The 11,386-nt window shown below is 45.5% G+C and overlaps 1 protein-coding gene across 1 annotated transcript in view; it reads right to left on the bottom strand.

Annotated features, from left to right (window-relative positions):
• The window catches only part of wwc1 (WW and C2 domain containing 1), a 44,253-nt gene extending 38,744 nt beyond the window's left edge, over window positions 1-5,509 (bottom strand). Inside the window, exon 1 of the mRNA XM_079565943.1 lies at window positions 4,882-5,509. Within this exon, the coding sequence (XP_079422069.1) occupies window positions 4,882-5,000 (119 nt within the window). The 5' untranslated portion in view covers window positions 5,001-5,509. The remainder of the gene's footprint in view (window positions 1-4,881) is intronic.
• Between the last annotated feature and the right edge of the window lie 5,877 nt (window positions 5,510-11,386).

Genomic DNA, 11,386 nt, shown 5'->3' on the forward strand with positions numbered 1-11,386 from the left:
TCCCACTTTTATGGAAGGAATCTGCTGTAGGACGAGTGACAACAACGCATTATGAAATAGTGTTCTTCATAAAACGGTTCATAAAATGTCTTATTATCGTTGTCATTAATGGTGTTTATTAATTTTGAAGAATTCTGTGAAGAGTTGAGATGCTAGGCGTGCATTAGGAGAGAATCAGTTTAAGTTTTTTACCCCAGCATCGTTTTTGTAGATTCTCACTTGATACAGTGCATTTTCATTCGATAAGATAAGCCTTTATTGATCTCACAATGGAGAAATTCATCTTCTATTCAGCTCTATTAAAGACTCAATATGTTTTCTTAGAAGTGCAAGAAAACTAAAAGCAAAGCTGGTCCTTCAAAATACTGTAAAAGCCGACATTTGCAGTAAAAAAAAGGACTTTTGTGTGCTGTGTATCTAATTATGAAGTTTCTGTATTGAGGGTGATCAAGTTGTTGCTGTTTAGCGTTACTGCTCACTGAAAGAAGTGAAAAGTGTCAAGAACTCTTCCCTGTGAAGAACGTGGATGTTTGCAATGCATTTGGAAAGTTAGGAACGAGTTTGGACCACAACTGACTTAATGAAACACTCCCTATTTCAATGATTCTAATCAATAAAATCAGGAACACGGCATTTAACACATTGAGTGCCAAAAATGGAAACTAGACACTCTAATACACCTTATGTGTGATTTTGGTAGCTCTGTGATGAACAGAAGTGAAACACGATAAAAAACCTGTGAAGAGTCACGATCTGGACGTTTTATGTAATTAATTTCATATAAAAGAAACGCTATATATATATTTATTTATTTATTTTTTGTCCGGGGGCGTGGTGTTGCGTAGCGAAACAGTTGAGATTTTAGCGTTTCTCTGCGTTTTTAAATGGTCAAATTTGATCAAAGGACGACTGAGAAAAATCCGTGGTAAGTCTTCAATCAGAGAGCCAGGCTGTTTAAATGCACATGTGCACAATGTTGTCTTTGAAAATTGACTTGAAACTAAAATATTTAGGCATTTGCCTCTTCCCATAACGTTAGTGTCCGTCCAGAGAGGAGAGAGAGGAGTTAATCAGAAAGAAACTTGCCTCTGTTTAAGCACGTATTCGACCTTTCCGTGACCCAGTGGCTATGAGTGGTTAGCTTAGCACCTTTGCTTTCCATCCCGGGTTTCAGGTTTTTACGGTTGCTGGTAGGTTTAGGTAACTAACCATAGATACCATCAGCCGAGAAAACCTACCAGAAACCCTACAAAACAATTGGTCCGGGGAGCATTCTAGAGGCCACCGGGATGGAAAGTAAAGGCATCATGCTAACCCCCCATCCAGCCGGTGGGTCACTGAAAGGTCAAATAGCACTAATATTAACTTCTTTTTTTCCACATAAATAGTGGCATAATGTACCTTTAACCTCTATTGACAGAGTGCATTTTCTCCAGTTCAGCACTACCAGAATCTAAAAGCTTCTGGGAAAAAAGCATCAAAACGAGGAAGAAAAACGCAAAATAGCAATGAAAAAGCAACAAAAAATCTACAAGGAGAGACAAAAAACGTGGTGAAAACACAACACAGAAGCAACGGAAAATAAAGCCGCAAATCGACGATTATCGGCCCTCGCCAACCGCCCTGCCCAAAGCAAGGGGGCGCCTGGCACAGAAAAAATGTGTTATTTAAGTTTTTTGACAATGCTCACACTACATCTGCAAACTGAAGCATATTTCTACATTTTTTACTTGGGCTTACGGCTGCACCGCAGAAAATCCACAAAGTGGTTCCTCACTTCTCTAGATCTTTTTCTCCAGGGTTTACCCCGAGGAGATAGAAAAAGCGCATGAGTCGCTGAATTATGGAGTTTAACAATTTTCCATCAAAATAAAATGTGACGTTCTGGTCATCGCTACGACAACACCGTGAAAAATATGGCATGGGTCTGATCGACTTTTCTGATCGGAACGACCAAATGTAATTTTGTGCCAAATTATTTGTATTTTCGTAGAACAAAAATTTGTACTCTCCATATAATTCCTATAGGGGGCGATATCGCGTCCAATTACAATGTTCGTTTTCTTGATACATGTGCAACGAGTGAGCGCTTCGCACACTCGATACGATTTCAAGAGCCCCCAAAAACTAGACAAAAAAGAGACGAAAACCTGACAAAATTGCTCACGTTCTAGAATGTGATAATAATCGCAGGTGGGGGCTGGGGCCAATACAGCTCTATTTCAGAAATACAGTTTGTGGAAGAAATCTCCAAAACGAAACCTGACATATGCTTTTCCTCATCAGTATTCGACAGTGTTTGGATTCAGAGACCTGACATTTTATTCTTATGGCTGAAAAAGTCCTTCCTACTGGACAACCTCACGCATGTTTTTGAATATTGTCACCAATTTTGGATGCCTTTATGAATGCATAATTTGACAATAGTTTATATGTGCTGACAGAAAAGACAAAGTACTGTGAGACAGTTTTTGTTCCATGTGGATTCTCCCAGTAATGACTGAGATATGAGCCAAAACTAAGACAGCTGCAGTTTGCCAGTTACCATAGTTACCATAATGGACTTAATGGACCTCAATTTTAAACTATAGGCTCTTTAGAATGTTGTGACGTTACGTGACACAACCGGCGACAACGTGACAAAAAATAAAATCACTCGTGCAGGTCATAGCTTTCAAATGAGGCGTCACACTGTTGATCTCCAGTTAAGAAGCTTTTAGATTCAGGTAAAGCTGAACTGGAGAAAATTGACTCGGCTAAGGAAGGAGTTAAGAGGTGAAGTGTTTTACTATTTTTGTCTTCATATAAATGCCACTCCATTAACCCTGCGATACTTACCAAGAGCAAGATCTCATCACACTAAAAATAATTTAAAAAACCATCATGCACTTTTTATCTTTTTATGTTTTGCAGCACAAGTCAATGGGGGATCAACACTGCCAAAAAAATCAATTCATCAATCAATAAATTAATAACATACGTGAAAAATCATTAAAGGGGGGGGTATTATGCAAAATCGACTTTTTCAAGCTTTCCATCATGTTATTATGTCATTCCCTCATTAAAAACATGCCTGAAGTGTTGCCTTGGCACATTCACGTATTTTTGAGTAATCTGTAAAAACTCTGATGGCGGCCATTTTAGGGATAGGTTTGCCTGAGTCCTCCTAGGAACGCCCCCACCTCCTGGAGACGCCTCCGAGCTTTCGTCACCAGCCGAGTAACCAACCACTGCTCCTCAGCAGAACCCCCTCCCCACTGATGCCACAGACAGCGTGTGGAGGGGGCGTGTCGGAAAGGCTCAGAGGTTCTTAAGGGGAGACACTACAGGCAAAACTAAATTTTTTCAGTTTTCAGGTTTTGGCCCAAATTGGTCTCTGAACATATAAGCTTTCACTCGAAAACAGAAAATATGCCTAATCTTCACAATAACATGTTTAAATATTGCGCTGATTCAATGTCCCCCCATAGACTTGTATGGGAGAACACAATTTCAAGGGCCTTTTTCTCAAAACACATTTTTCTGTCATTGTGGCGACACTATGTCCACGTCAGTCGGACCTAAAGACTTCACATTTTCCAGCCTTGGACTGAACAATATTTGGAAGATTTTTTCAGAGGGATTTTTTATTATCTAATCCCTAAACCTCATTTATTGAGTTTTAAATGGCAAAAAATGAGGCGAAAATTAAATTTTTACAAATTGTTCCACTTAAAAACAGATTATTTTAAAACTAAACAAGAAATCCTGAATCCCCTCTGAAAAAGTCTTGGTAACTCATTCATCAATTAAATGAAACCACACATTTGAATGTAGCTCTATCCATTATTCAGATTTCGTCGCCGAAAAGATGGGAAATTTGGGGCATTTTTAAGCATAAAACACCTTGTTCTTATATGAAAAGATAAAATGACAGAAAACTTGCCATGTATTTTTTTTCTCACATTTATGCCAGTGATCGACAGCAACAGTTTCAAATTGATATCTTTAAATTTAATTTTTTTCCCTATTCACCTGCAGTGTCTCGCCTTAAAGAGACAGAGGCCTATTTCAAGACATTCACTACAGCCATTTTGAGAGAGACATTTTATACAAGGCAGTTATTCTAATTTACTGCATTTACAGACCAACAGAAGGTTTGGTCATCATAGTGTGCTATAGACTGGTGCTATGTGATTGTGAAAAGCATAATACCCCCTCTTTAAAATACCACTGAAAATGCTGAAATAAAATTATATTTTTATCAACATGGTATTTTTGGGTTTACATGAACAAATAAAGTCCTATAATTATTATGTTGCTGCCTAAATACATTAGTAAAAAGGCGTCTCTTTTTTTATTAAAATAAAAATGATAAAGACATATAATTATATTCTGTCTACATTTATTTAATCCTTCATGTATTTATTTATTTATTTATTAATGTATGAATTTATTTCCACTTTTATTATATATACATACATATACATATATGTACATATACATAATCCTCTTCTTGATTTCTCTCACCTCTTGCAAGTTAAGGGGGCGGGGTCATTGGCCCCCTTAATTTGCAGAAAGAAAAGAACAATGTAGGCTGTAAAAATAACAGTGGAAGTAAATAAATAAATGCATAAATAAATGAAAGAATAAATAAATGCAGACAGAAAATTATTACTGTATATGTCTTTATTATTATTGTAAAACTATATATATATAAAAAAATAAAAATAAAAAACTGGGCAGCAAAATAAATTATAGGACTTTACTTGTTAATCCAAAAAAGCATGTTGGTTGAGAATATATATTTTTAATGCATTATTTTGGCAGTTTTGGTCCCCCCCACACGCACCTGGCGTCAGCGCGCGCAGGCAGGCAGCCCCCCCCCCCCCGCAGACTCACCTGTCTCGCGGGTCGATCCAGCTCGTGCAATGGTTGATGTGATCGATGTAATAAACCTTCCCATCGTAGTCTCTCGCTTCCTCCCAGCCTTCGGGTAGTGGCAACTCGCTCCTCGGCATGTCCAGCCAGTCCCCATGTAATATCGCCTACCCCAACTTTTTTTTATTTCTCAGAAGCGCCGCGAAGGGGAACCGTCGCTCTTCTCGGTCATCATCCCGTTAGGTTTTGCTCTCAGCGATAAAAAATCCGGCTTCAATTCCGGCGCGCAGCCAGGAGTGTAATCCGAAAAATCCATAATAATCCACAAATAGGTCAAATTCAATGGAGGAGGCCGGCGAATGTTGCGCCCCGACCGCAATTCATTCCTTGTTTTTGTTTTTTTTAAGGCGCTAAAATCAGACAAAATGATGCGGTTTGTGGTCGTAAAGGTCAAATGTGATGCGTTTTCTCAGCTACACGCAAACGGTTCGTAACTTTACCGAACTCCCGAACCCAACTTTTTGGAAAGCGGGACTACTTCTTGAAAATTATCCACGGTTCACGAGACACGAACATTGCTGTGCGTCCCTCTCAACAGTTGGCTTGTTTCAGCGGGAGAAAACTACTCCCAGAGGCGATAATTTAAACACGAAAAACAACTTAAAAGCAGCCGATATGTCAAAGTGTGATGAGATTGTTATTAAGAGTTCCAGGACGGTCCATAAAGGGGCTCCTCTTGTTGGGGAAAGGCCACCTCCATGTTGAGTCGAGCAGCAGCGAAACGGCAGCGGCCAACCAGCCAGCCGAGCACCGAGCGCCGGGGAGACACTGAGGAAACACCGCCGAAAACAGTCCCCGAACCTCTGTCGAAACGGATAAAAACTTGGCCCCGGGTCCGGCGGGTTTATCCCGGTGACGTCCGCGGTGAAACGGCGGTGGGAAATACTGCTTTCGCGGCGGTAAAGTGCTTCGTTGACAGAGAAGTCTTCAGTCCCACTCCACTTCGGCCGCCATCAAGTCTCCATCAATAATACAGTAACCGGAAGTCCTTCAAAATAAAAGCGCCCAATGCAAAGCGTACATTCGCCACTTCCGGTTTAACAGTTTAACAGTTTAAACAGTTTAGAGCAGTGTTAATTTTGACAACATATTTTAATTTAGTTTTAGTCTTAGTCTTTTGACGAAAATGTGATTCGATTTTAGTGTAGTTTTAGTCAAAAAAATATCTTCAATTTTAGTCTAGTTTTAGTCGACTAAAATTGCATGTCAATTTAGTCGACTAAATTTAAGACGAATTTAGTCGACTTTGCATTGATAATATTCATTATAATCATATTTAATCTTGTTCCTCTGCTTCATGGAGCTGCTCCACATGAACAAAGCTCAGAGCTGATCCTTTGGCAGAGACTTTACATGATCTGAGGCTCTTTCAGACGGTCAATAGAAGTTTGGATGATTTTAGTTTCTCCCTTTCATTTTTATTTAGTCTTATTTTAGTCTACGAACATATCTGGACATTTTAGTCTCATGAAAAACTTTTAATTTAGTTTTAGTCCAATTTTAGACGTCAAAAATAACACTTTGACTAAAATTAAGACTAAATATTTTAGTCGACGAAATTAACACTGGTTTAGAGGCCACCAAAATCACTATGTAAACATTTAGGGGCTCCCACTGTACAAAGAATTCAATGCTAATGATAATACCAGGCAGCCAAACGTCTACAATCTAGTTTAGTTTGCCTCGTTATTTTACTTAATTTCACAAATATTTGGTGTTTTCAAGTCAAAATGAGCCTATATTAAATACAGTGTCATTATCTGCCTTTTTTTTTTTTTTACATCTTGAAATAATTTTGCCCGACCCCTGCCAGGTTATCCGTTCATCTATTATTCATCACATATTACACAGGCCTTATGAGTCCATTGATAAAGGACTTTGATTCTACAGCGCCCTCTAGAGACGGCAGCAGTTAGGTTATAGCAGGGGTGTCCAAAGTGCGGCCCGGGGGCCAAATGCGGCCCTCAGACCAATTTATGGTGGCCCTCGGCCTCTTGCTGTATCGGTACACATCACCAGAGATGGACCTTTTTATTTGAAATGTAATAATTCTGTACAATTCTAACTGAACAACTAACATTTTATTGTGAGACTGAGCTGGCATGAAGGTTTTAAGCTTAAATAGAGGTATGGGGCACAATTTAAACCTCTGCTAGTCGAAGGTTTTGCGGCACTAACTGCAGATCTACGGCCCTTCACCCCGTGTACACTTCAACATGCGGCCCCCCATGAAAAAAGTTTGGACACCCCTGGGTTATAGAGAATGAGTTCACGTGAAATAAGTCAAACAATGAATATTGCATTGACTACAAATGTTGCATATAATGAGAGCATAGTAGCACAGATTGCTACTATAAGTCCAGCAGTCATCTTTAAAAAAAACAAAAAGTAAAACAAAAATAAATCAAAACAAGTAAACTACATTTATAGAAATCTCTCGATATAAAATAGACCCTTTGTCACTGATTATTTTCCAAAACAACCTAATATTTGAGGATGTAGTCTAATATTGAGCAGAGGGAAACAGCCTGTAGATGGTGCTATAGCTCCATCCTCAGCTGTCGGTCCACAAGTTTGCCTGTATATAGGAGGCTATAGTGCCTTTCAAAAAAATAAATCATATTTCTTTCATTTGCACTACATTTTATTTTATTTTTTATTTTATTTATTTATTTGAGCATGTAGTGGGTTTACATAATTCACACAGGGAACCCAAGTTCCGGAGTTCCGGGGGGGGACAATATAGAGAGTGGGACATTTCCTGTTCACTCGTGTTGTGAGAGACTTAACATTGAGTTCTACCGTTGTAAAACGAAAGGCTTCATGTCATTAAAAGAAGCATCCTCTTTTGACACTCCGCCTCCGACTCCCGTCCTTGCACACTACATTGGTGACCCCGACATCAGTCCCGCTGAAGATTCCGAGACTGAACAGAATTCCGAGCGAGACGACATGGCAAATTCCGCCGTTCTCAAGTTGCCTGAGTTTTGGGAGACGTCCGCTGCAACGTGGTTCGCGCAGGCAGAGGCTCAATTCGCCCTCCGTGGGGTTACAGACGATGTCACGCGCTATTACCACGTCGTCTCGGCCCTCGGGAGCTCCACTGCGGCCAGGGCAGTGAGTTTTATCACAGCCCCTCCCGCCCAGGAAAAATATACGGGGCTCAAAGCTTACCTTCTCAAGATTTTCGAACTGTCGCGATCCGAACGTGCCCGACGCCTGCTCGCTATCCAAGGCCTAGGAGACAGCAAGCCCTCTGAACACATGGAGATGATGTTAAACCTGCTAGGTGCTGAGGAGCCGAATTTCCTCTTCATAGAGCTGTTTCTACGACACATGCCACCGCACGTCCAGACGGCGCTCGCTAATACATCTATTACAGAGCCACGCGCTCTGGCGGAGGAGGCAGACCGATTCTTCCTGGCCACCCAGCGTTTCGCCCCTGACGTCCTGGCCCCGACGCGCAGCTACACGCCCCCAGGCGCTGCCGTTATCGCTGGCAAAGGACACACTGCCGCTGACAGCCGTACCAGCCCAGGTTTGTGCTACTTCCACGCACGTTTTGGTGCCAAGGCTAAAAGGTGCCGCTCCCCTTGCAACTTCAACGCGACGGGAAACGCCAAGGCCTGCGCTCAGTAGTGGCCGTGAGCGCAGGCACAAAAGGCCGGCTGCTGTTCATCGTGGACACCCTCTCCAAGCGCGAATTCCTGTGTGACACCGGCGCCCAGAGGAGCGTGCTGCCGGCTACAGTGGAGGACACAGCTGGAGGGTCGCAAGGCCCGCCCTTAACATCTGCCAACGACACCCCCATCCGGACATATGGCACAAAGACTGTGGACGTATGTTTTGGGGGTCAGCGCTTTACATGGGACTTTGTCACAGCCGACATCTCCTTCCCCCTCCTCGGCGCAGATTTTTTGTGCGCCCACGGACTGCTCGTTGATGTCAAAAATGGTCGTCTGGTGGATGCGTTGACCTTCTCCTCGTTTGCATGTGTCCGCGATGAAGGGACATATGACGGCCTCTCCAGCTCACTCTCTGAGGGCGACAAGTACCAGCAGCTTCTCGGGGAGTTCCCCAGCCTGACACAGCCCACATTCTCGGCCACCACGACTAAGCACGGAGTTGAACACCACATCGAGACCAAGGGGCCCCCCATTCATGCCAGGGCCCGACGACTCAACCCGGAGAGACTGGCGACTGCAAGGGCCGAATTCGCCAACATGGAACGACTTGGCATCATTCGCCGTTCCGACAGCCCATGGGCCTCGCCCCTCCACATGGTTCCGAAGCCAGACGGGGGCTGGCGTCCGTGCGGCGACTACCGTCGCCTGAATGATGCCACCACGCCCGACCGCTACCCTGTTCCCCACATTCAGGACTTCTCTGTGCATTTGGCTGGGAAGTGCCTGTTCTCTAAAGTGGACTTGGTCAGGGGTTACCACCAAGTTCCGGTGCACCCTGCAGACATACCGAAGACGGCGGTGGTGACTCCTTTCGGGTTATTTGAGTTCCTCAGGATGCCGTTTGGCCTAAAAAACGCGGCCCAGTCCTTCCAGCGACTGATGGACTCAGCTCTTAGGGACATGCCTTTCATCTTCGTGTACTTGGATGACGTCCTCGTCGCCAGTTCGTCGGTGGAGGAGCACCTGACGCATCTCCGGGCTCTATTCACAAGGCTCGACCAACACGGACTGATCATTAACCTGGCAAAGTGTGTCTTTGGGGTGCCGTCCATCCAGTTCCTCGGGCATCTGATCAGTCGTGATGGGGCCGCCCCTCTCCCGTCGAAGGTGGAAGTTGTTTCCGCCTTTCCCCGCCCACGCTCGGCCCGGGGGCTCCGGGAGTTCCTTGGGATGGTTACATTCTACCACCGATTCATCCACCGGGCAGCCCACGTTATGCGGCCACTGTACGAGGCCCTCAAGGGTAGAACCCCCAACCAGGACATTGACTGGACCGCCGAGAGGGACAAGGCATTTGAGGACACAAAGGCTGCGTTGTGCCAGGCCACCATGTTGGTTCACCCGTTGCCTGGAGCCCCAGTCGCCCTCACAACCGACGCATCGGACTACGCGGTTGGCGCTGTTTTTGAGCAGTTGGTTGACGGCGCCTGGCAACCGCTTGCATTTTTCAGCCGCCAACTGGTCCCCAGGGAGCGCAAATACAGCACCTTCGACCGGGAGCTGCTCGGTGTCTGGTTGGCAATCCGCCACTTCCGCTTCGTCCTGGAAGGGCGCGAGTTTACTGTTTTCGTCGACCACAAACCACTCACGTTCTCCATGTCCAAGGTTGCGGAGCCGTGGTCCGCCCGCCAGCAACGCCAGCTGTCTTTCATCTCGGAGTACACCACAGACATCCGACACATTGCTGGCAAGTCCAACGTGGTCGCAGATTGCCTCTCCAGAGCGATTGTCAACACGGTGCAGCTAGGTCTCGACTACTCAAGTATGAGTGCAGATCAAGCCTCGGATGATGGGATTCAGTCGCTCAGGGATTCGGACACGGGCCTGCGTCTGGAGGAGGTCGCGGTCGGCGACTCGGGGGTCAGGTTGTGGTGCGACCTCTCTACCGGTCAGCCTAGGCCTCTGGTCCCTGTCGGATGGCAGCGGGCTGTTTTTGAAGCAATACACGGCCTCTCCCATCCCGGCAGAAAGGCTTCCACGAGGCTGGTGGCTCAGAAGTTTGTCTGGAGAGGGCTGAAAAGAGACGTGCGGGCCTGGGTTGACTCATGTGTGGCCTGTCAGCGCGCAAAAGTGCACCGCCACACCAAGGCCCCATTGGAGCTGTTTGCTGTCCCCGAGAGGCGGTTTGACCACGTCAACATTGACCTGGTGGGTCCACTCCCCCCTTCACAGGGTTTCACCTACCTCCTCACAATGGTAGACGGGACGACCCGCTGGCCTGAAGCCGTTCCCCTCACCTCAACAACGTCTGCTGACGTGGCCCGAGGGTTCATCAGCGCGTGGGTCGCACGTTTTGGAACACCTTCAGACCTATCCTCCGACCGCGGTGCACAGTTTACATCGGAGATCTGGAACGTGGTCGCCAGGGACCTGGGGGTCAAGCTACACCGCACCACCGCATATCACCCCCAGGCTAATGGGTTGTGCGAGAGGTTCCACCGTTCCATGAAGGCAGCTCTACGCGCCAGCCTGACAGATGGCAACTGGGTGGACAAACTTCCCTGGGTCATGCTGGGCCTTAGGACGGCCCCCAAAGAGGACCTGCAGTCTTCGTCTGCTGAGCTCGTCTACGGCCAGGTGCTGCGAGTTCCTGGAGACTTCATTCCTGACGCGACGACACCCTGGTCCGCGGCCAATCAACGGTCCACCCTGCTGGAAGTCGCAAGGGCGTTCGCACCCATCCCCACATCACAGCACTGCGCCCCTGTTTCCCATGTGCCGCCGAACCTGCGCACGGCGGAGTTTGTGTTCATCCGCCATGACGCCCACCGCGGACCGTT

This window comes from Gobius niger, assembly GCF_951799975.1.
Source record: "Gobius niger genome assembly, chromosome: 11".
NCBI lineage: Eukaryota > Metazoa > Chordata > Actinopteri > Gobiiformes > Gobiidae > Gobius > Gobius niger.